Source organism: Rhineura floridana, chromosome 11 (assembly GCF_030035675.1).
Source record: "Rhineura floridana isolate rRhiFlo1 chromosome 11, rRhiFlo1.hap2, whole genome shotgun sequence".
Taxonomy (NCBI): Eukaryota; Metazoa; Chordata; class Lepidosauria; order Squamata; family Rhineuridae; genus Rhineura; species Rhineura floridana.
In genome coordinates this window covers 800,478-824,836 of record NC_084490.1, presented here as the reverse complement: position 1 = coordinate 824,836, position 24,359 = coordinate 800,478, and the positions used below count along the sequence as shown (strand labels likewise).

Sequence of the window (24,359 nt, the reverse complement as noted above, 5' to 3'; positions counted from 1 at the left end):
TCTGGGTTAGCCCTAAGGTCATCCTTTCAAGGTCCTTGACTTTCTGTGAAAAAGAATCATACTATCATTTGTAGTGGGCGGGGCGAGAACTGTTCCACACAATGCAGGATTTCGAATTTGCTGCTGCTGGTGGCTTAGATGCCTTTTAAAAGGGGGGCAAGCAAGTCATGGGAGAGTTCAAGGACAGACCTGTCAATGGCTACAAACAATCCCCAGCAAACATGGCCAATGGCCAGGGATGATGGGAGTGGTAGTACAGCAACTTCTGGTGGGCCAAAGGTTCCTCACACCAGAACTAAACCATCCCATAACTGCAAGGATTACTGAGTGCAACTGGACTTCCTCTCCTCCCCACTCCGCCCCATCATGTGCCCTGTGTCATCCCCAAATCTGCTCCAGAGGGTTAGAGGAACTCTTGGGACAGACTGGGGGGCAGCGCGCAAAGTGAGGTGATGTGGAGAACATTCTATTGCATAAGGAGAACTTCTTGTGATGCTGACGGAACATTGGCCTTAGTGCTATCTTGAATACAATCCACTGGGACTGATCCTGCAAGATCCTCCTTATGTTAATTTTTGCTGGAGGGGGTGGAGTAAGGGAATATCCCAAAGAATAAGTGCTTCTGTTTCATGGGGGTTCCTGGAACTGGTGACGTCCATTGCATGGGACAGCAACTATCTTCCCAAACTATCCTGAGTCAGTCAGACGCTTTGCGTATCAGATATGCTTTCTCCAGCAGCTGTGACTCCCACAGGATTGTAGGCTGATCCAGATGCCCCACATGAAATGCAAGGATCACAAGACATTTGTTAGGACGACAAGAGCCAGCTTAAAATGTTTGATTCAAGGCACAGATGTCTCAAAGCATGGGCGATCATGTATCTTTTATTTGTCCATGTCTGGCTAATGCAGATGTGTGCAGACTTTGTAACTCCACAGAACTGAGGTTACCTTGCCGAGGTTGCTCATCACACATCCAGCTGGGGGGAACTTCCTTGGTTCTTAGAAGGCCAACCCATTCAGGCATGGCTGCTGTATGTGTGTGTGGGACAATACTCAAGAGATGCAGAGGGCAAAACCATCCAGTTGAGGGGGGGGTACCATGGCTGTTCCATGAGTCAAGAGAAAGAGCCCCCTGTGGGCCATCGTGAATGTTCATGTGCAGTGGGGCTGGCCAGTGAGGCAGAGAGGACGATGCCTGCCCTACAGTTCCTCCTCTCCAGGAAAGGGGTTGTCGGGCACAGCATTGAAGTACCCCATGAAGAAGATGGCAAGAGTCCCGATGGTGAAGAGCAAGATGGCGATCCAAAAGCAGAGCTTGTCTATCACCTGCCCAATCAGCACCCAGTTCTCCATCTCCTGCAGGGAGAGAGGGGCGTCAGGATGCCGGCTGTGGAAGCTGAGCAGGAACGATGTCTGAGGGCCTCCAGCCCTTTCAAGGGGCACCAAGCCACCAACTAGACTTTGCTTTCCAGATACTGTCCCAGCAACCCACCCCAGCCAGCGCTCCTGGTGGGCAGCAGGTCCGCAAGGTCTGCGCTAGGCCAACTCACTCACCGCACTGTCAGCACTATGGGTCTTGCTGCTCTCGGCAATGAAGTTGCAGGCATCCACGCACTCCTTGATCTCCGGTGCCAAGCTGGCCAGGTTCTTGTACAAGCTGCTGGTCATCCCCACATCAAGGCCATCTGGGGAAAAGAGTAGCAGGGAGATGGACAGATAAAATCTAAGAACACACAAGTCCTAACTGACCCCCTGCTTCTCCTTCCCCAGAGGGCAGCAGCTCTTGCAATGGCAACAGCCAAACCTCCCTCGCTTGGCCATTCCTTTCCTCTTGCCCTTCAAGGCTACGTGATATTTCTGCTCAAGCAAACTGACCTTTTGTTGTGCTCACCAAGCCCTGTGCTGTTTATTAGCATTCTATAGCTTGCAGGTTCCTCCCTGAGCCCTTAAGAGGTTTTGGATTACAATTCCCATCAGCTCTTCCCACACAGGTTCAGGCGGATGGAAGTTGCCGTCCAAAATATTTGTTGGAGAGCACCAGGCTGGGGAAGGCTGAGCACTTTGAAATGTGGGTCAGACTTCCTATTAAAATTGAAATCAACCAACATTTCATAGAATAGTAGAGTTGGAAGGGGCCTGTAAGTCCATCAAGTCCAACCCCCTGCTCAATGCAGGAATCCAAATCAAAGCATTCCCGACAGGTGGCTGTCCAGCTGCCTCTTGAAGGCCTCCAGGGTCGGAGAGCCCAGTACCTCTCTAGGTAATTGGTTCCATTGTCTGGGGGTCTCATAGGACCGAGGTGTGCCTGATCTCAAAGGCTTTGTGGGCTTAGGTATGTCTGTTTTCTGAAACAAGTGAAATTCAGAAACAAGGAGGCAATTTAATAATTAGTTAAATTTAAGAATAAATAAATTAATACAAGGCACCCAAAGATGACACGGTCAGTTTTCTGCTAGATCAGCCCCGGCAGCTGTTAATTTGGTTCCACTTAGGCTGGCTCGTGGCAGTACGGAAAATGAATGCGCAAAATAGAGCAGCCACGGTAAATGAAAACGGAAGATGCTCCGGCCAGTCTGTCGTTTTTGAGTGCAAGCTACTTGGATTTCTGAAAGCATGGTCGCTGCTGGCAGCCAGAAGAATGTGAAACCACATACGTGTACACGTAACCCACCCGTGCTGCCATGCCCACCCCTCTTCCCTGTCTCACCCACTAAGCCACCCCCCCAATCCCGGCAGGCATTCTCACAAGCTGCACTGTATCCTGGGACCCTCTGCAGTCCGTGCCGCAGCCCCTGGTGCTCAAAGAGGATCTCGCTCCATGGTTTCTTCAGGATGTACTCTTCTGCCTTCAGCATCACCCCAAAGGAGCTGCGTCGCCGTGGGCGTGGGGCGTCCCAGGGGTCATCGCCTGCTGGTTCTAAGCTGGAGCCCAGGTACCGTGGGAGGACCTCCAAGAATACCTGGGTGATGTGTTATATAGCATCAGAGAGGGCCGGAGTCCTCCATGGTTTAAGACGGCACCCCTTCATAGGGCCGTATCCGTTATTTCCAAACCAATCTGGCCCACCTTTCTAAAAAATATAATAATCCACAGTGGCTTACAATTAAAATCAACAAAGTGGAACAAACCACATAGTCTTATATAAGAACAATTTTCACAAAAAGGAAATTTTGCATTGCTGCCTAAGGCGCCAAGTACTGGCCTCTGGTGGGCCTCATTCCAACATGGAGTCCATCATAGCAGCCAACACCACCAAGGCCTCTCCTTGTGCCCTGCTAGACCTTACAGAAAAATAGAAAATTTTGAACGGGGCCTCTGCAGAAGATCTTCATGGATGGACAGGTCTCGTGTTGCAAGCAATGCTTAGGGTAATGCCTTTTTTTGGGGGGTGCCCCAGACACTTCAAGCAGGGGAAGAAGGAGCTGGTTAAGACTGCCCACTTGCCAACTGTGGCCCTGCAGATGTTGATGGACGCCACCTGCCCATCTTCCCTGACCACTGGCCCTGCTGGCTGCTGGAAGTGAGGGGTCCATCACCACCCAGAGGGCTACAGATGTCCTCCTCCCATGGCCAAGACAATGGAACTGGCCTGAGTCAGTACAAGGAAGCTTCCTGACTGTAACTAACGTGACTGACAAAATAACCTCCTTTTTGATTGGGGACTGAACTTTGCAGGATCTCCAGCGAAATTCTTCACATTTCAGAATGTGGAAGTAAGAGAGGACATTTAGTAGGATGGCCTCTAAAACAGGCAAGGGACCTTTTTCCAGCCGAAGAGCCACATTCACTTCTGGGCACCCTTTTGAGGGCCATATGTGGTGGCCAGGGCCAGAGGCACAAGTGGGTGGAGCAATGAATATAAACCTTACCTTTGTGCAGTTCCTATACCCACGTGCACCCACCCCTCTCCATCCTGCACCCAGGCAGGCCAGAGGCCTGATCAGAGTTGAAGCACACACGTCCAGCCAGGCACGAACATGCGAGGTAGGTTCAAAGCAAGGCCGGGAAGGGGGGCCACCTGGGGAGGGATCTGCGGGCCAGAGAGAGAGGCCTTGAGGGCCACAAGCCCAAAGTTCCCACCCGCCCCTCTACAGCAGAGGATTAAACTCTAACAAATTCCACATGCTTGAATTTTGTTTAGCTGCATTAAGCCCACCTCCTCTGCCTCCTTTAACAGGTGACAGACCCCCCCTTGCTGTGTCCCCCTCCTCACGTGCTTGAGTTGCTCTGACATGCTGTGGGTGTTGGGGCTGCGCAGAGAGACATTCAGCACGATGACGCAATTCATGACAATCAGGGTGGCCACCACCATCACAAAGAGCAGGTACCTGTCAGCGGGAAAGAGAAGGCCAGCATTGTGGGGTCTCCGAGCCATCCCCTGGCCAGAGACCTCTTGCTGCGCCCAGAGAACCCAGGGGTCCTGATTCCCCTCCCCCTCCATCTACCCCACTGGGCTCTCAGTAGCATGAACCCCCACCCCAGCGTGCTGATTCCAGAGAGTGATGCGCTCTGTGGGGGATGCTTTAAGTGGATTCCTGCACTGAGCAGGGGGTTGGACTTGATCGCCTTCTTACTCTACGATTCTATGGACCCAGGAGTCCTGGCCTTGCTCCTTCCCTCCAGCCAGGCACGGGGATGACTCACTTGCCAATGAGGGGTATGCCGAGTGAGGTCTCTGGAACCTTCTTTGCGATCAGAAAGAGGAAGACCGTCTGGGCCAGCAGCACCGAAATGCTGGCGATGCACTTTTGCCCTCCAGCTGCCGGGCAGAAAGAGGCCAGCTGAGGCCAGAGGAGCCAGGCACGGTGCACGGCCACAGAGATGCTAATGCTATCCTTTTTAGTTTAAAAATATCACTTCCCACCACAGAAGAGTGCTTATTCATGTCCCAGAAGCCACTGTATTTAGCATCAGGGCATGAGTACAAAACCTCACAGGTAACTGCGCTGCATATGGAGTCAGCCCACTGGGGTCCATCTAGCCTAGCACTGCCTGGCAGCAGTCACTCTCCAAGTCTCCAGGCAGGATCCTTTGCATGGAGTGCAGGTGCTTCTCCGAATAAGAAGTCGTTTTATTCCTGTAGTCATTATGATCATTTAAGTGAGTTTTTAAAATGCAAAACTGCACATGCTAAGAGTATTTCTTTCCTTCCTTTTATCAGGGTTGGCAAACTTTTTTGCTTTCTCACGTCAGGAATGTAGACGGTGGTGGGAAGCATGATTCTTGCAGGCAGGGCAAGACGGAGTGGGGGTGAAATGTGAACTGTTTCCTGCCTGAGGTGCCGTCTAAGGTGAGAGCAGGTATCCTTCAAATATATGTGGTGCGGATGCGAAAAGGTAGCTAAGTTTTAGGACCATTTTTTTACACAAATCTCAAATATCTCAAATATATTTGGTAAAGAAAATTTAAAAATACGAGAATTGGCATTGTTAAATTGATTTATTGGGGAAAACCAAGGTATTATATGTAAAACATTAATTGGATATTTATTGATGGCAGCCAAGGTTCTAAAAGCCAGATTTTTGAAAGATCTAAAAGAAATCACTGTAAAAAAATGATACAACCACACATGGAAAAATGGCTGTAATCTATATATAGTCCCTATGTCAAAAGTTGTACTTTACCTGACTATATTACTATTCATAAGTCATGTTATCAAGTTTATTTTCATTTATTTTTACTGTTACTTTAAATGTGATTTGTAACGTATTTTTGTAAATTTGCATTTGTAATCATTAATGAAAATGAATGAAAAAATATTTAAACATTAAAATAAGGGGGGGCTTGTAAGACCATTTCAAGGGTCTAAAACAGTTGCCTTGCCCAATGCATTCTTGTGACCCTCACTCCTTGCACTGCAACTCCACTCACATTCTGCACACTTTTGTAACAAGTCCCTCATTCCCCTTGCACATACTTGTAGAGCCAGACTTCATTAGGGGCCACCTTGGTGCATTGTGACCCTCACTCCCCAGAATATCCCTGCAGCACCTTCTCTCCCCCCCGCCTTGCGCATGCATGCTACAGACCTCCGCCTCTGCTCTTGCAACCCCACATGGAGCCTCCGTGCTCCTCTGCAGCCGTTTTTCAGGAGCAGGAAGAGGAGGGCTCTCACCTTGGGCAGGCAAGAAATAGACCAGTACCAGCAAGGAGGAAATGAGGACGCAGGGGGCAATGAGGTTGATCACGTAGAAGAGGGGCTTGCGCTGGATGATGAGGAAGAAGTGGAGCTCAGAAAAGCCGGGAGCCTCTAGCCCAGACATCGGGGCCAAGGACTGGCGGGCCGGGAGATGTTTGATGGCCCACTCGCCATTCTCTGAAGAGAAGACATAATTCAGGAGGGGGGGCAGAGGAGCTCAAAAGGAGTGTTGCCAGGATGAGCAACTGCCACTCACCACAAGATCCGCAGGCTATGCCTCACGTGTCTCTCCAGGAAGGCAAGCAGCTAGCTCCCTCTGGGCCTGACTCAGACAAGCTGCGCCTCTGGGCTTGCAAGCAGCGGGGCAAGACAGCTTGGGCCAGCAAGTGCCCTCCTGGCCTCCCTTCCTAGGCTGACGGTGCCCACCCCACTGACCTGTGAAGGCTGCCGGGTCAATCACGATCTTCTTTAGAATTTCTCCTGTAACATCGTCACGCCCATATTTAAGCTCCACTTCTTTGGCATTGTATGTTTGAGACCTGGGGAAGACCAAGGGCAGCCACTGGGGTAACACACTTGCCTTCATAGCATCTAGTTGGGGCTACTGCAATGCCCTCTGTGTGGGGCTGCCTTTGGAGACAGCCTGGAGAAATCTCAGCTGGCTCAGAGTGCTGCAGCCAGAATATAGGCATCCCATGATACTCCCCATCCATATCACAATAGCTTCTCTGGCTACTGGTCCACTAATGGGCACAATTCTGAGTGGTGCTTATGCTCATGACTTGCAACCAGATTACCTGAAAAAGGTGCAGTTCTCCTATCCGGCCTGGCTGGGTTCTAAGATCCTCAAGAGAGGCCCTTTTGGCTGCCCCACCAGCGACATCTCAAGCCCATTTGGTGGGAAGTTGAGAAAGAGCAGGGCCTTCTCAGTGGCACTCTTTGCCAAAGGAGGCCCAGTGCACCATCACTTTTCAGGGATGACCCTCCACTGGCAGGCAAAGGCAGCCTTATTTACAGAGACCTTGTAGATATGCTGAGATTGGTTTTGCCCAAATGTTTTCATTGATTTTTTTAAAATCTGCCTTGCTGTTCTAGTATCTTTTCATTGTTTTTATTGCTGTTTGACACTATTATTATTATTTAATAATAATAATAATAATAATAATTCATTTGGATTTATTACCTGCCCTTCACCATAGGTCCCAGGGTGGGTTACAACAACATGAAAGTACAACATTAAAAACAGTTTAAAAAAATCACAGCCACAAGCACAGGGTGGGTCCTAAATTATGTGTCTCTCGGGTGCCAAAGGGTTAGCATGAAGAGGTGGATCTTCAGGACATGACAGAATGTACATAATGAAGGTGGCCGGCACACCTCTTTGGGGAGGCAATCCCAGTTTAGAAGCTGCCACAGAGAACGCCCTCTTCCCGACTGCCACACACACCAATCTTCTGAGGGTGGCAAAACTCAGATCAAAAGTTCTTGAGAGGGTCCTATAGGAAAATAGGTGCTCTTTCAAATATTTGGGGCTAAGTTGTTTTAAGTCTCTAAGTGGCAGAGTGAGCGCCTTGAACTGGGCCTGGAAACAAACAGGAAACCAATGCAGCTGTTTTAAAATGGGTTGTGTGAGTTCTAAAGGGAACCCCAGACAGTAATCTGCATTTTGGACCAGCTGAAGTTTCTGAGTTGTCTTCAAGGACAGCCCCACATAGACCTCATTGCAATAATCCAATAGAAGTACTAGTTCCCCTCTATTTGGCACTGATTAGGCCTTATCTTGAGTACTGCGTCCAGTTCTGAACCCTGCACTTTAAGGATACAGACAAACTGGTTCAGAGGAGGACAACAAGGATGATCAGGGGACTGGAAACAAATGAGGAGAGATTGAAAGAACTGGGCATGTTTAGCCTTGAGAAGAGAAGACTTAGGGGAGATATGACAGCACTCTTCAAGTACTTGAAAGGTTGCCACACAGAGGAGGGCCAAGATCTCTTCTCGATCGTCCCAGAGTGCAGGACACGGAATAATGGGCTCAAGTTGCAGGAAGCCAGATTTCGACTGGACATCAGGAAGAACTTTCTGACTATTAGACAGGTGCGACAGTGGAACCAATGACCCAGGGAGGTGGTGGGCTCTCCAGCGCTGGAGGCCTTCAAGAGGCAGCTGAACAGCTACCTGTCGAATATGCTTTAAGTTGGATTCCAGCACGGAGCAGGGGATTGGACTCGATGGCCTCATAGGCCCCTACCAACTCTATCAAGATGTGATTCAATTCATAGTGCTAGTCCTTAAGGTACTAGAAGGCTCTTTGCTTTGTTTTTGCTGCAAAAGCCTAGCAAGGCTCCCTGCTGGCAAAATGGTATATACTGTATTGCATTCCTCCATTAATTGTGGTGGGGGAATCTTTTTAGTAAATCAAAACTATCTTCAAAATTCAAATGTTCCTCATCTCAAACTCATCCCACCTCAGAGAGCTCAGACGTCCAGAGACAGATCCCACCCCGCCCTGCCCTCCCGCTGCACAACAGCCACTCCAAACCAAAATAATCTTCCGGCGATACCTGTCCAGTTACATCCCTCACCACCATTCTCAGGCCCTGAGCAGCAGGGAAGCTCCCACAGCCTGCCTAGACAGCCTCACTTCTTCAGCCACAGGAGCAATTCCAGGGCCTGGATCCAAACAGCGGCCTCTACCGTCACCACCCCAAAAGCAGCCGCATGGTGGCCCTCTGCTCTCACCGGAAGACGAGTGAGCAGTTCTGCCAGTCAAAGGGGAAGAAGGTGACCTCAATGGAGCAGCTGCTGCTGAAGATGGCTGGGGGGATCCAAGCTATGACTCCCCCAGGAGAGATCAGGACGTTGGCAAAATAGGCCACCTCAAATTTCCCGTCGATGCTGTGGGAGCAAGAGAGGAGGAGGACGAGGAGGAGGTGGCAGGTGGGGATTTGGTCCCAGGGAAGGTTGACCCTCTCCTTCTGGGCACCTGAGTTTCTCTGCCCACCTGCCCACCCTCAGCCTGGAAATGCCCCCCCCCCCAGTCGTCCCAGCTCACTTGTTCTCCAAGACCACGTCTGGCAGCCACACCATGTCTGCGGAGACCCGGAACAAACTGATCCCCCCAAAGTCTTTACTGCTGTAGTTCAACCGGTAATCGAGCCATTGCTGAGAGGAGAATTGAGGGGCGCATGAAGGAGGAGGGAGGAGGAAGGCTTGATCAGGCTGGGAAGGGGAAGGAGAGCCCCCCGGCCTGATTGAGGAGAACCGGCCTTCCTGCTGGTCACCGGGGTGGAGGGCTCCGGGGCGTGGGCACAGGAGGAGCCAGCCTTGTGGCTTGCAGCAGCCCAGAAGCCAAGGCGGGGGAGTGGGGGTGTCACCTGCTCTAGGAGGAGAAGTGGGTGCCTTGTGAAGGGGGAGATCTGGAGTGGGGGAGTGGAAGTCCCTCAGGGGAAGGCTGGTGACGGGGGGGGGGCTCTTCAGCTACAGCAGCCTTCCCCAGCTGGGTGCCCTACAGATGTTTTGGACTACAACTCCCATCAGCCTGCGCTCCCCCTGCCAGCAGAGCTGTTTGATGACGCTGGAGCTGACGGGAGGTATGGTCCAAACACCTGGAGGGCGCCAGGTTGGCCGAGGGTGCTGCAGGAGGAGGAGAAGGGGGGCTGTGCGGGGAGGCTCACTTGTGTAATCCAGACGTTGGTGGTTAGGGTCTCGTCCTTCTCGTGCTGCAAAGAGAAGGGCGAGATTTCTTTCCGGCTCTAGACAGCCGCCCCCGAGAGGAGCAACTGGGGGGGACGGGGGGGACCGACCCGGCTGCCCTTACCAGGGAGATGAGGTTGGTGAGGGTCAGCTTGACCTGCACTTCCACCGCGCCCCCGCCCTCGCCCACCGGCCGCACCGTCTTGTCGTAGTCGGCGAAAAGGGCGTCGAAAAGGCGGGCCTCCTCGTTGCCCTCCAGGAGGTCTGTGGGGGGGACACCATCAGCACCCCCGCTCCGTCCCAGCACAGCAGGCACTCCCCCATGCCCCGCGTCGAATACCCAGCCCCGGCTGGCAACGAGTCCCCAAGCAGCCCCCCAAGCAAAAGGTCGGGCCCCCCGCGCACCGGACGCCCATCTCCCGGCCCTTTCTTACGGAAGATTCCCCAGCACAGAAGCGCCCCCAGCCAGAAGCTCAGCCCCATGGCGGCGCCGACCGGACTCTGCAAAGACTTTCCCTGCTGGGCCGGGCGGGCAGGAGGTTATTTTGAGGCCGCGCTCCGCTCCCCAGGAGGGGCGTCCAGCAGGCTCGGCCCCCGCACGCATGCCGGGTGTTGGCTTTCAAAGCCCCCCGCCGCCCCCGACTCGCTTCCTGCACCTGTCGAGGGCTCCTCTGGACTCCGGACAGGAAAGTCGGTCTCCTGGCCAAGGAAGGCGGGGGGAGTGAGAGGGAAGCCGGGAAGCCGAGCTCGCGGCCCCGCTGCCCCCCAACTGCCCAAGGAAGGCCGGCCATGGGGAGCTCTTTGAAAGCCCCTCTCCAGAGGCGGGTGGAGTTCAGAAGCACCCAAGACACCTTCTGCCCCGCCTCCCTCCACAGGCCCAGCGTTTTTTTTGGGGGGGGGGCTCTGTTCATCTCCTCCCGCTTATGAGTTTGCCGGATTCAGGGAGGCGACCCAAATCTTTCCCAATCCCTCCTGACCGTCCAGATCTGCCCCAGTGCGGCTGCCCCCCTGCCCAAGGACGCCCGTCCCATAACTCCGGCTTATAGCGGTGCACTCTGGGTATCCCCAGGAGCACTCTCCTCTGTTTCAAAGGCCCCGCCTACAAATCCAGCGTGCTGCCTCCCAGCCTCCCGCCCACCAGGCCAATTCCCTTCCCCAGAGGAGTCGGGAGTCCTGGCTTCTCCCCTGCCCCCTTCTCCAGCTTTAAGCCCGAGTCATGGAGTCATACTTCCGCAGAGAGCCCCCCCCCGTTTCAACCAACTAAATGCCCCTCCCCTATCAGAGGACCCAGGAGTCCGGGCTCCCTTCCTTCCAACGGAGGGGGAGGCCCTGACAGGCAGGCCCTCGTCGCCTTTCCTTCCTTCCCGGCTCTGGCCTCCTCCTTCCCACAGCTCTGTCTGGCCCTCACAGATAGCGCCCGGTGCCTCTTCCCAGCTCTAATAATAAAGCGCCCGTTTCTTCTCCCCAGGGCCCTTGGCACACGGAGGGTGCCCCACACAGGCGTGATGACGGAGGCTGTGTCTGAGTTGCAGCTGCTTCTGGGGCAGGAGGCCTGACTCCGCCCGGCCACCCTTTCAAGCCTGCCAATGGCTCCGGGCCACAATAGCTGCGTCTGCCTCCACCGCCGGAGGCAGGAAATGCCTCTGAATAACGCCTGCTGGCTGCCAGGAATCCGGTGCCAATTGGGCCATCCCTCTGTTTCGAGGTGCCAGGCGGAGCCGGTCTTAGTCACCCAGGCTTTATACATGTGCCGCTGGTGAACATGTTAGGATAGGGTTACACTCATTTTTCTGCATGTTTTCCGTGTTTTTTTGTAAGTCACTTGAGTTCACCTTTCTGAAAGAAAATAACTGCTGTGGAGCTCAGGGCTTGCTGCTCAGGGCCTCCTTCCCACATTGGGGCATCCGGCTGTGAGAGGAAGAGGGCGCCGAACTCGATGGGTCTTTCTGGGGCCTGAGCCAGCAGCCTCAGGGCTCTCCTGACATGGCTCCAGCTGAGGCAGAATCTGGGCTTCTGCAAGAGAATCACAAGCCGAGGCTACAAACCCCCAGCGGTCTCTGCCAGTTCAGCTGTTTGGGTTAGGGGTAGATCTACACACTATACATTTAAACCAGAGTGAAACCAGTTTAACTGTCACAGCTTTCCCCATTGAATCCCTGGGAGAGAGAAAAACACTATTTGGGAGGGTGCTGAACAGGGAGGGAGGGGGAGGGGTGTCCAGGAAACCACGGAGGGACCTTCCGCTGTTTGTGGGGCAGGAGATTGGGCTGTGGGTTAGATCCAAAGTGCCTGAGTGAGTTGGAAGTTGTGAGCGTTGCCAGGAGGAGCTGAGGAGGAAGGTAAGACTTGGGGTGTCTTGGAAGAGATGGGGTGCTGGTGGCAGACTACACACCCTGCAAGGTAGGCATCTGCTCTTGCCAAGCCAGCAGCCCTCAAGGCAGAAACATCGCAGGCAGCTGCAGGAGACCATTTGAGCAAAACAAAACGCAGCAACAGGCAGGCTACAAAGGCACAAAAGTAGTGAGCAGGCAGCGTCATCCGGATTGTTCATCAGCCTGCAGTGAGAGAAAACCACATTCTTGACCACGGTGAGAAAGCTTGTCATGTCCTGTACACTTTGTGAAATGGAAGAGGCTGTGTGTGGGGTATGCAGCCAGGAATTAGGTGCAAAGAAGACAGGCAGTTATACAAAAGGCCAAGTATAGAAACTCCCAAGTCTCTTGAGAGATGGAGAGTTGCAGTGAAGAGAAGCATTGTGGTCAGCAAAGGGGGATCATCGTTTTAGGTGGTGCACTCAGGGTAAAGCTGATAGAAGCCCAAGTGTATCTTTCCCTCACCCACGTTCAGGTGGTCGAACAGAACAGAGATAGCCAACATCTGTGGCTCTCCAGAGGTGGTTGAACTACAACTCCCAGCAGCAGCATGGCCAGTGATCAGGGATGATGGGTGTTGTAGTTCAGCAACATCTGGAGAGCCAGAGGTGTCTTGCCTTTCCCCCCCCCTTGTTGCTTTGCTCGACATCCAGCCAGCCTGTAGAAGAGCTCTCTGGAACTGGGAAGCTTGCTCACTAATCCTTGCGACATTTTCCCCCTTGGTCCCAGTGAAGGTATTCTCCGATTGTGGCTGTTGGATTCAAACCATTCAAGGGTTTTCCACTGGAATCAGGAGGTAAGCCCAGGACTCTGAGGGAAAGCCCACTAGGCGCTTCTGCCTCCCCCAAGAGTCACCCCAAAGCAGCTCCTTTAAGGGTTGGGCTAGAAAGGGCAAAACCCCATCAAGCCATCTCCTGGGGCGCATTTGGACATTTGTGGCTTCAGCCAGTTTGGGGCACAGCAATAGTCAAAAGGGAAGCAAAGATGGTGGAGACCAGTAAAGGGCCCCCGCAGCTCAGGGGTAGAGCATGGAGCACCTGCTTCAATCCCCAACAGCATCCCCAGGGAGGGCTGGAACAGACTCCCTGCCTGATACCCTGGGGAGCCACTGCCGGTCAGTGTAGACAATATGCAGCTAGATGGATCACTGGTCTGACTGCATAAGGTAGCTTCCTGTGTCCTTGTGATGTCCATCCACGAGCCCCTGTGAAGAAGAGGTAGAGAGTTTGGGAATGCCAATCAGCCGATCCCCTGGCCTTGTGGTGGTGTTGATAAATGCCGGGTCTGCCCAAAACAAAAATCTATAAGCCACGATTTGATTGTGGATGAAGGGGCAGACTTGGCATGTATAACTGAGACCTGGGTGGGTGAGCTCAGTGGCCCGGGGCTAACCCAGCTGTGCCTGCACGGGTACTTGGTGCAGCACCATTCCAGGTCTCGCTGTGCAACACTGAGATGCATAAAGTCATCGACGCTATTGCTCCTGAGTGCCCCTGCTGTCGCTTTGGAACATGTTGGTCACCTTGGTACTCCAGTGACCTGTGTGCGTTGAAACATGAGGGTCGGCAGCTGGAGCTCAGGTGGTGCAAATCTTAGTCCGAACCTGAACAAACGTGGGTAAGGCTGCACTGTCATGCTTACAGGGTGGCAGTGGTAGGGGTGAAGCAAGCCTACTTCTCTGCCATCATTGTGTCCTCAAGTAGCCGGCCGACAGCTTTTCTGAGTGGTGAATGGGCTCAGAGACATCCTTCTTCCTTGCTCAAATATTCCACACGTGAGGCTTTGCATTCAAAATTGTTACCCAGGCAGAGCCTCACAGTGGCCTTTGCCTGGCTTCCCAGACGTGACTGAATGTCTCTTTTCCTAACCCCACAGATACACTGCAGTGCTCCATGGACCTTCCCCATCTTGCCCTCCTGATCCTCCTTGCTGCGGCAAGAGCTGTGGATCCCCCAAAACTCTGTGACTCCGAGATGAACAAGGTCAAGGACCTGCTCCAGGTGAGCTGTGTAGACAAGGGGCTGAGCAGCGTTCCCTCCGGACTGCCCACAGACACTGGCATTTTGCTTCTGGGCTCCAATCGGCTGGCCCAGGTCTCCATGGCTTCCTTCCAGCACCTAAGCAGCCTGGTCGAGCTGGACCTGTCGAACAACAGCCTGGGAGCCCTGCAGACAGGGGCCCTCCTGCCCACCCTTCAGCAGCTGGATCTGTCCCATAACGCCCTGAAGAGTCTGCCCGCCCTACAGGGGCTGCCTAGCCTGAGGCGCCTGGCCTTGGGGCACAACGCCATTGCCGCGCTGCCCGAGGCGGGCTTCCAGGCTCTGGGCCTCCTGCAGGACCTGGAGCTCCAAGGGAACAGGCTCCAGACTCTGACTCCAGGAGCCTTCGAGGGCCTGGTGGGACTGAAAGACCTGGACTTGTCCGATAACCTTCTCAAGTCCCTGCCGCGGGAGCTGCTGGTCGGGCTGGGGGCGCTGGAGATCCTGCGGTTGGAGAGGAACCAGCTGAAGAACGTGCCAGACGCCTTCTTCCCCGAGGACATCCTCTTCGCCTACCTCTACTTGGCCGAGAACCCCTGGGCCTGCGACTGCGGGCTGGTGTACCTGCGCGACTGGATCCTCGAGAACGAGATCAGCATGTACACGCGTGTAAAAGGCAAGGAAAAGGAGATCACAGAGAACAACCCCGAGAGCATCACGTGCCAGACACCGGCTGCAGAGGAAGGACGCCCCGTCATGCACTTCCAGGCAGACTGCAGGAAACTCAAGGGTGACAGCGATGTGGGGGAGGGCACCCGGGAGGGCACCCGGGAGAGCTCAGTATACACCACCGCTACCACCACTACCGCTGCCGCCACCACCACTACTGCTGCCACCGCCGCCACCACTACCGCTGCCGCCACCACTACCGCTGCCACTGCTGACGCCGCCACTACTATCACCACTGCTGACACCACCACCATGCCAATGACTCCCACCAATGTCCTTCTGTCCACTGGCATATCCACAAGCCCTGCCATGCCCACCACATACACCCCAAGCACGCCCCTACCCGCCAGGCCCCTTTCAACAGCTGCCGCCCCCACACTTGCCCCCACCACTGTGACACCACCACCAAGTGTCCCCACTATCCCCACCTCCTCTACCCCGGCCACAACCACCCCCACCATGGCTATACCACTCACCAGTGTCCACACGCCAATCCCTACAGCCACTCAGGTCCCTGTTCTCACTTCAGCCCCCCCCTCAAGTCCCCTGGTGCCCCTGACAACTCTGCAAGCCGTACCAGCTCCAGTGATGACTGTCACCAATGCCCATCCTCCGCCAAGCACCGCAGCCCTATCAAGACCCCCGCCTGCCACAAGACCTCCCAGCACTTCAGCTCCTGCATCTGACTGCTGCCCTCCTCCTCCCACTGAGCCCACCGCCCCTTGCCTGTGCCCGGTGCTGCCAGCTAGAGCACTACAGCTCACGAGTCACCGTCGGTCTCCAGGGACTTGGGCAAGCATGCTGGCAGCTCATTGCTGCCCTGTGCGCTTGGTGCTGTACATTGCTTGCCTGGTGCTTGTGCTCCTTCCAATTCTGGCTGTGCTATGTTGGCTGGGGTGGATGTACCGCAGCTGGCACCGCCCAGCCCTGCAACGTGCTCCAGGGGCCCGGCTGGTCAGGTACCAGCAGTTGCAGAAGGCCACATCCAAAGGGTGGCAGTTCATGGGTGCTGAAATGCCGAGGCCTCTGGGTAGGCCACCAATCTACCGTGTCTGCAAGAAGTTCAAGATTGCCCCCTTCCGCCACGTCACCTGGCTACTAATCAGCTTGCCAGGGCCTGGCAAACAGTGGCCCTGGGAGCGCAGGCAGGGAAATACCTCCTCCTACAGCTTGGATCGCGGAAGGGACACCATTGGGGCCGTAAGGGTGAAATATGCTGCCTCCACCTTGTAGAGGCCCAAGGACCTGAGACCCCAAGGGTAGGGCCTCCGCTTCCTTGAGGGTGCAGGAATGAGCTCGCATCACAGGTTGGCAGGGGAACCTGGAGGGGTTGGAGCAGGCCCCAGGCCCCATCTTAGAAGGACAGCCAATTCTGAAGTAACTCAAGGGAGGGGAGAGGCTCAAGGCTTGCTGCCTATGGGAGAATTAATGGGACCCTGGCAGGGGGGGGTCTGGCCCAGTCACAAGACAGGGCCAGATGCTCAAGTGTTATGTTGGCTCTTTCCTCTGTTATGAAAGGCCTGAGGCAGAGAGTTCACCAGTTCGTACAGCATCAGGTTGCATTTATTGGCTTGCTCCCAAGGAGGCCTCAGTGGGCATTTTGAGTGCTCCCCCCCCCCCATATCTTGGTTCCAGACAGGCTCAGCTTTGTGTCAAAGGCGAAATGCCAAAGATACCTTCAGCCCACCGCCTGGGCCTCAGCACTGGACCACTCCCCAGGTCGCTCCCTCCTCTCTAGGTAGATTTAATATGCTCCTTCCAACAGCGCTGGATAGCAAAGGGGGCATTTCCTGCCCATGCGCTTCACCATGCAAGACCCTCTGGGGCTTCTGTGCTCCTTTGCCAGCTCATCCACACATCCCAAATTAGTATTTTCACCCTCAACCTCCCCACCCCTTTTGCATTAAAGTTGTCCAAATCCTTTGCCTTGCATGACCTCTGGCCACAGCTGAAGCCCAGTGGCCAATGAGGGACATCCTCACCCAAATTCATGACACAGTCAGATGGAAAGAATCCAGGGGGGCCTCTGGAGTGACAGCAGTGTGGAAACCCATGCAATGCCCCCACCTCCTTGTCAGGCCTGCCTAAGGTCAGGGTTGGGTCCATAGCTCAGCAGCAGAACAGCTGCTTGGCATGGAGGAAGTCCTGGATTCAGCTCCTGGCATCGCCAATTAAAGGCTATGGGGCAGGCAGCAGTAGACCCGAGGCAGCACCCAGCTGGTGGGCTCCAGGGTTTGCCTCAATACATTGCGTATACATACACTTGGGCTGGGAAGGGGGATGCAGCAGCTCTTGTGAGCAGCACATTTGTTTGTGAAAGTCACAACCGGGAGAGGAAGGCTACACTTCAGTCTCTTGTAACCATTTGTATTTAAGGCTTTGGCTGTGCAGAGCCCCGGCACGCGTCTGCTCAAAGGGAGAGTCCCCTTTGCCTTCCCCTTGGCCTAGGGTGGCCTTTGCCGCTCCCAACTGCCGCTGGACTCCAGCTCTCATCATCCCGGAGTCTGACTGTTGGGAACGCAGACTGAGGCTCATGGGAGTTGTAGTCCAAAACAGCTGGAGGGCACCAAGTTGGCAAAGGGTGGCCTAGAGTTGCTTACCTGGCCCTTCCTGACTCTTTGCTTAAAAGTTTGTTTTTGTCTTGGAACAAATTTAAGTTTAAAAAGGAACACAAACCCCCAACACAGCTCACACCTCTCCAGCCAGGAAAGGACAGCGGCCAAATGCTTCTTAAAATGTTTTTCTTAATGTTTTTAACCCTTTTTAAAAAGATGTTTTTAACATTTTGTCTTAATGTATTTTAAGGTCTGTTTTTAGTGCATCTGTTTGCCGCCCTGGGCTCCTGCTGGAAGGGCGGGATATAAATCAAAAATAAATAAATAAATGTGTCTTTGACATTTTCATGCCTTTGAGAGCTACTGTTGTGCATTTAACTTGTAATATCATGTAGATATCAGTTTCCTCAAATAAAGTCATTTTACTTAAAAAAAAATATACTCCTCTTCCTTGGGGGGGGGATTTATACTCAGATGACAGATTCCACAGCTTTACTTAATGTGTCACCAGATCCATTGTCAGACCTAACAGATCACGCAGAGCAGCCTTCACCAAGCTGGTGCGTTCCCGAAGTGTTGGACTACAATTCCTATGGCTTCCCGAGGGGAGTTGCACTCCAACACCTCTCAGGGCACCAGTTTGGCAAAGGCTTCCTTTTAAACAAACGCTTCTTTGGGAGTCAGGCGGGGGCTGAAAGGACCAACATTCCTGCCCTCAGTTAGCCACAGAAGCCCCACATTTCTGGACAATTGCCAACTCCTCAAATGGGAGGAAGGGGCTCTCTGCTTTCCACCACCATATTAAACATCTTGCAGGACTCTCTTCCTGATATTCAGGGGGGGCGCCTAAAAGAGTGGCACCCCCAATCCAAAGGGAGGCATTGCCAATGGCTGAGGTTTGCAGAAGTATATCTATGGGAGGCCTAAGTGAAGGAAGGAACCCCACTCCTCTCCCCCTCTCAAAAACAAAACAGGCCAGGGAGGACTGAGCATGCTCAGTGGGCAAAGGATGAAGGATGCCAGCTGATGAGGAAGGGAAAGAGAATGGCAGAGGAGGCAGGCAGGCAGGGAGGGAGACCTACTGACATAAATAAGACTAGAGGGAGCCGTCTCTTTCTCTGGCTAGGCCATTTCCAGGTTCACAGTTAGGGTTAAGGGCTAAAGTGGAGTTTCTGGTTTGATGCCAACTGTCTCTCTTGCTTTTGCAGCGCTGAGAAAACGACTACAGCCAGACACAAGGAGGAATCACAGGTTTTGGTTCTTTTATTAAACAGAGGTTGTCACCGTCCCAAGGCCACCGCTGATTTCCGGAAGGTGGGGCAGCTCCTTCCACGTGTGGGTCAGGGAGAGGGTTATATATACAAACGCAAGCAAAATACACAAGAAACCAAAGTTGCCTGGGGGGGGATGCGTATGGGTTCTGACCTTGTGGCCCCCACCTCTCCACCAGCTAGTCGTCAGTTTAAGCCCAACGTGTGCAACCCCAAACCCAGCAAGGAATCCAGAGAAAGAGAGAGACTGGGGGGCAGCAGGGCCTTAGCTGAAGGGCAAAGCCTCTGTGACAGCCAAAGCTGGTGCCAAGTAGGGGCCTTGCAGGGGTGGGGGTCACTGCTAAGCCCTCTGCTTCCTGCCCCCCCAATCCACTAACCACCCTGATTAGCTGGGCCGTTAAAGTGCTTTGTTAATTACTGAACTGCCATTACAAAAAGAATAATTGAAGCAAAATATTCACAGCTCCCCGATGGTGGGGGTGGGAGAGAGATAGATCCACATATATCCCATGACTGGTTTAGGGGGGTGCTGGGGAGAAGGCGACAGCAATATTGGTTCCCCCACCACCAGGAAAAAAAAACCCTATGGAGACCCAGGAGAGGAGGAGGAGGAGGAGGAGGGAAGGCAACCTCATTCTCAGTCATTTTAACTTCAGCACGGGTGTGAGAGAATGTGCGTGTGCGAGAGTGAGGGGCAGGGGGCGCTTCACAGAGCCAACTGTGGGGGGGCAGGTGTGTTTGGGGCTGCACCCCAGGCGAATACAGGGGGCAGATCACAGTTTGTGTATCTCGCAGGGTGTATGGGGAGAGAGAGAAGAGGGTCTGCATGGGATGTGCAAGAGCAGCGGCGGCGGAAAGCAGGTGTGTGAATTTGGGCCCACTTCCTCCTCCCCACCCCAAAGGGGCTCCCAGCGACTGCAACCCAGCCTATCCCCCCAAATGTTGCTGGGAGGGGAGTATTTCCTCCTCCTCTGATAGGAAAGTGGGGGGTGCATCCGTGCGCACGGACGGGAGTCTCAGGCGCTGTTTTTTATTTACAGGATTTGGCTTTGATCATCATATACGAGCCTCCTCTTCCTCCTCCTCTGAACACTGAAATCCCATTCTGGGGTGGTGCTGCAGCTTAACTTATGCACGCCTCTCCATGCCCCCCCCCCGAAGCACCCTGAAGTGGGACCACTAGAGATGTTTCTTCTGGGACCTGGAAGTGGCCATGGATGGCTACTCAGAGAGACCTTCCTAGGCCAGCCGGCCTCTTCCCCATCAGAGACAGAAGAGTAGACAGGGAGCAGAGGCCTTGCCTCCCCCCAAATGGCAGCAGAGGGGAGGGCGGGGCTGAGGATGAACCGCCACGGCTTCACTGGCTGGTCAGCTCCCGGACGGGGCCGTCGGGCACGCTCCCGCTGCCTCCCGCGGGGAGGGTCGGATGAGCCCCTCCCTCACCAGTTCATGATGCAGTTTCTGTTCAGCGTCATGAAGTAGACCTGGCTGCTGCCCCCTGAGCGCACGGAGGCAAAGAAGACCTGCAGGAGGAAGGGGCTGGGGTCACACACAGCAGGGGCACAAGGCTGGGGAGGGGGGCTTACACCGCCTCCAACACCCCGAAGGTCCTTGAAGCGCCTCCTCCTCCTCACTTCTCAGCCCGCCTCTCCCGTGGCCCTCGACCACTGAATCCGCACCTTCCCCTTCGCTCACAGGCCCGCTTTTTGCATCCGATGAGCTGTTGCTGGCCCCTACGGCAGAGCGGAAGGCGGCCTGGCCTGCTGCCCCGCTCTGCAAGGGGTGGTGGTGTCCTTCTGAGCCACTGCTGACTGTGGGCTTCCAGTAGATCCCAGATTCAGGACTTTGTGTGTTTTGTCACTGGGCCAACTTTGACAGGTGGGTTGCACTGCCGACCTGTCAAAATCCTGACCCAGAAGGTTGAACGGGGGCAGTGTGGGAGGTCTGGCACAGGCTGCCCTGCACTGACCCTTCCAACCTGCGACATCAGATGCTGAAAGGGCTTTGCAAGCCTCCCCCTTGTGTCAGAGGTGGAATCTGCTTCCCCCTCCTTGAGAAAGGAGCACTCCGGACACCCGTCAGCTGCCAGGCAGGTGGAAACAGACCTCGCTCCAGCCAAGGACCCGCCGACTTTTCTTACTTTTCTTCCAAGGACCGCTCAAGCAGACGGAGGCTGCGGCTCCTTTGGGGGAAACGCAACCCTTCACCCACCTTGTCATTTCGCTCACACAGGAACTTCAGGCGCTGGGCCCGCTTGTGCATGAAGACACCGTCCAGGTGCCCCGTCTCCACCGAGCGGATCTCAATGGCTTTCTCGCCCCACCCCATGATTTGATTGGAGCAAATATAAGCTGGTGGTGGAAGCAGGGCAGGGAGGAAGGAGAGAGACAGGTGAGCCGGTCTCGTTGAGCACAGGGCTCCCAGCCCAGCCCAGCCCCGTCACGGAGGCAGGAAGCTGCCTGGGACTCAGCACAAGATTAAGTCCATACAACTCAGCAGTGCCTGCGCTGACTGGCAGCAGCTCTCTAGGGATCCAGGCACGGAATGGCCCCAGCCCTGCCTGGAGATGCTGCCGTTGGGGATGGAACACCTGAGACCCCCAGCATGCAAAGCAGATGCTCCACCCACTCAGCCAGAGCAGTTTCTTTAAGGGACGGGCACAGGCCCTTGGCTCCATCTCTAGCTCTTGACCCCAGGCTGCATCCGTACAGGAACTGTTCTCAATTGTTTTTATATATACAGCCATCTGTTGGGAATGCTTTGATTTGGATCCCTGCATTGAGCAGGGGGTTGGATTTGATGGCCTTATAGGCCCCTTCCACTCTACTATTCTATGATCTATGACTGTTGTTAGATGCTTTGTTATTGCTGATATGTTTGCCGCCTCCGGCTACTTTGGGGCCAAGGGTGGGATACCAATCAATGGATCAATCAATCGACTGTGTATTCCCCACACTGGCTGGCAGCAGCGGGACTCCAGAGTCTCAGGCAGGGAGTCTCTCCCAGCCCTACCCAGAGACACTGTCAGGGAGTGAACACCTGGGACCTTTTGCACACAACGGAGAGGCTGTGCTATGGGCCCACCCCTGTGCTACGAGCCTTCCTGTTGCCTGAGAGCCTAGGCCGCCCCTCCGGTGGGCCTCTCTCAGTGCCGAGGCTCTGGTTCCTCCCAAGGGCTTCTGCGCCACGCTCACCGACAGAGGTGGGCATCTCTCCCCACTGCAGCACGACATCCTTGATGATGCGCCCATAGGTGTTGACGTAAACGCCTTCATCCTCGTAGCAAAGGAGCATCTCCATCCCTTCCGTGTTGGGCAGGAAGATGATGGCATGAGGGGTGACCTGCGACTGGATCTGTGGCAGGTGGAAAAAGGAGGAGGTTTTTTTTGCTGAAACCAGCCTTCAGGGTGCCTGAGATGTCACAACGCTCAGTGTGCCTCTCGGGGGTACTCCCCCCCCCCAGCCAAAATGAGGCTCTACCAACATTCAGCTTTTGCACACACAGCCTGCTCCTCCCTCTCTGTCTTCTGCCCCCCCCCGACTCACATGTACTGGTATATAGATGTCATAGTTGTTTCCTGAGTCCACATCGATGGCGTGGAAACCAGCACAGGACCCGTAGATCACCTTCAGTCGCTGGCCCTCCTCCACCGTTAGCTCCACCAACAGCGGCCGGTGAGGTAAGTCAGCAAAAGACTAAAAACGTCGACAAGGAGGTTATTGGAGGCAGGGAGAAAGCAAAAAGGGAGCATGTGTGAGAGTCTGTGTGACCCCTCAGGCTTCCTGGGTCCATCTGGCAGGAGGGTGCATGCTCAAGACCTCCAGCTGCCAGGCTGGGAATTTTAGAAAACCCAAGCCAGCATCCACCCACGACAGAGGAGGGCTTGTCAAGCAACAATGCTCACTCTCGTGCCACTCACTGCAACCGTTTCTCCCCTCCCTCCCTCCACCGTTATCAAAGCTCACCTCCTCCCACCCCCATCAGGGGCTCTTGTGAATGAAGGCCCGTGCCATGCCCATCTCAGAGCACCTGGCCAGTAGCGTCCAAAGGCTCCCTCCTCAGAGTCCCAGATTCCAGCCTCCCCCATTCTCCTACACCCCCCCAGTACCTTGAAGGCCATGAATTTGTGGTAGGGCTTTGGTGCCCAGGCATAAACCTCCACTGAGTTCTTGAGTGCAATGACCAGGAACTTGATCCGCTCGTACTTCACTGAGGGAGAGACGAGGAAAGAGTGAGTCAGGAGGAAAAAGTAACTATTAAGGCTGGAACAAACCCACACAGAGGCTAAAGGCTCCTCCGCTGCTCCCAGAAAGACGGGACACCTTTAGATGCTTATTTAGCGGGGCTCAAAGGGGAACACCCCTCACCGCCTTTCCCCACCCACGCAGTCAGGAAGTGGCGCAACTCTGGAGGTGCCCTGGCAGTGGTGGGTCTGCTGCACCTCATCTCAGCACTCCTGGCCAGTCCAGCTGGCCAGAGACGCTGAGCCCTTTGGATTAAGCCACATCCTGGTGCAGCTCAGCTGGCTGCTGGCACCAGGGGCTCTTTGCTCTGCAGGTGACTTTTCTGCACTGCCTTCGCTGTTGGGTTGGTGGAGGGGGGCTGGAGGGGGGCAAGCGGAGGAAGGGGAGAGGGGATTATGACATCAGCTCTCCTTTGACCCCTCAAGAGACAACCCAAGAAATGCATCTGAGCATTTGTTTTCTTTTAAATCCTTACCTAATTATGGATATTGTTGGATTTGGTCTGGGTGGGTGGGCCACAGCATGGATAAAGTGCTGGGTTCAGCTGCTACAAACATCATACTTAATGGGACATCAGATTTCCAAGTATTCCTCAAGGCAGAATTCTGTTGCCCTTTGGAGGGGCTTCTGGCCCCTGTGCACTGCCCATGGGGGGCTTCACTTACCCACACGGTAGTGAACGCAGCCTTCCATGTCCCCCACAGTGGTCCAGCCTTGCTTCTTCTCCACTTCAGGGTCGTTGTGCAAGATCTTGTTCCGCAGCCAGGAGAGGTAGTAGACACGAAGCTTATTCCTCTTCCCTGAAGATTGAGGGAGGGAGGGAGGGTGGTGGTGAGGGGCAGTGAGGAGAACCAAGGGGCCATTATTCACAGGTCAGGAGAGTGAAAGAGTGTGGAACAGGGCTTGGGAGGAAGGTACGTGTGTGCAGGAAACACCAGCGGATGACAATTTCAGACCCCTATCTTTTTTTGCGGGGGGGGGGAGACAGGACACACACATACTTCAGTGGCTTGCTGGGCCCTCTTTACGAGGGCTCCAACTTTCTCCCTCTTCCTCTCTGTGCCCTGTGCTGGAGTCGCTGTGTCCTCAGCCACCAGCTCCAGAGTCCATACCAGGAAGTGGGGGGAAGCGGGGGGGGGTGAGGCAAAACTGGTGCTGTTTCTCACCTGAGATGGTGGTCAGGAGGTTCAGCCCTTCTAAGACATCCATCTGCTGGAAGCGACGTCGGGTGATGAGGGGGTAGACCTTGCCTTGCCCGCTTCGGTCCAAGAGCATCAGTCCATTCTCAGTGCCCACCAGCAAGTTGACCCCTGTGGGCACCAAGGCAGAGGGAGTGGGTGTGTGTGAGATGGGCACCTTCTCCCCTGGA

At 54.5% G+C, this 24,359-nt stretch overlaps 3 protein-coding genes across 14 annotated transcripts in view; 1 reads left to right on the top strand and 2 right to left on the bottom strand.

Moving 5' to 3' along the window:
• Nucleotides 1-869: 869 nt before the first annotated feature.
• Nucleotides 870-10,480, bottom strand: CHRNE (cholinergic receptor nicotinic epsilon subunit). 4 transcript variants are annotated; one of them, XM_061590151.1, is made up of 12 exons: nt 10,274-10,477; nt 9,964-10,103; nt 9,821-9,865; nt 9,199-9,308; nt 8,886-9,041; nt 6,579-6,682; nt 6,120-6,320; nt 4,649-4,763; nt 4,161-4,332; nt 2,750-2,963; nt 1,558-1,688; nt 870-1,359 (listed from the first exon to the last, which is right to left on the bottom strand). In XM_061590151.1, exons 1-12 carry the CDS (start codon nt 10,320-10,322, stop codon nt 1,204-1,206), a joined length of 1,593 nt encoding a protein of 530 aa, XP_061446135.1. In that variant the 5' UTR covers nt 10,323-10,477; the 3' UTR covers nt 870-1,203. The 4 variants fall into 4 exon arrangements, with proteins under 4 accessions (XP_061446135.1, XP_061446136.1, XP_061446137.1 ...); XM_061590152.1 differs by having other exon boundaries at nt 4,218-4,332; nt 10,274-10,475; XM_061590153.1 differs by lacking the exon at nt 6,120-6,320 and having other exon boundaries at nt 10,274-10,480.
• On the top strand, nt 9,927-17,860 carry LOC133366720 (platelet glycoprotein Ib alpha chain-like). 3 transcript variants are annotated; one of them, XM_061590148.1, is made up of 3 exons: nt 9,927-12,427; nt 12,941-13,007; nt 14,087-17,860. In XM_061590148.1, exon 3 carries the CDS (start codon nt 14,104-14,106, stop codon nt 16,150-16,152), a length of 2,049 nt encoding a protein of 682 aa, XP_061446132.1. In that variant the 5' UTR covers nt 9,927-12,427; nt 12,941-13,007; nt 14,087-14,103; the 3' UTR covers nt 16,153-17,860. The 3 variants fall into 3 exon arrangements, with proteins under 3 accessions (XP_061446132.1, XP_061446134.1, XP_061446131.1); XM_061590150.1 differs by lacking the exon at nt 12,941-13,007 and having other exon boundaries at nt 9,927-12,178; XM_061590147.1 differs by lacking the exon at nt 12,941-13,007.
• An 859-nt stretch (nt 17,861-18,719) lies between these two features.
• Nucleotides 18,720-24,359, bottom strand: part of MINK1 (misshapen like kinase 1) — a 46,453-nt gene continuing 40,813 nt past the window's right edge. For all 7 annotated transcript variants that reach the window (XM_061590886.1, XM_061590889.1, XM_061590888.1 and 4 more), the window contains 7 exons: nt 24,157-24,300; nt 23,656-23,790; nt 22,855-22,955; nt 22,292-22,441; nt 21,940-22,099; nt 20,957-21,096; nt 18,720-20,268 (listed from right to left, as the gene is read on the bottom strand). In XM_061590886.1, coding sequence (XP_061446870.1) covers nt 20,185-20,268; nt 20,957-21,096; nt 21,940-22,099; nt 22,292-22,441; nt 22,855-22,955; nt 23,656-23,790; nt 24,157-24,300 — 914 coding nt within the window. In that variant the 3' untranslated portion in view covers nt 18,720-20,184. The remainder of the gene's footprint in view (nt 20,269-20,956; nt 21,097-21,939; nt 22,100-22,291; nt 22,442-22,854; nt 22,956-23,655; nt 23,791-24,156; nt 24,301-24,359) is intronic.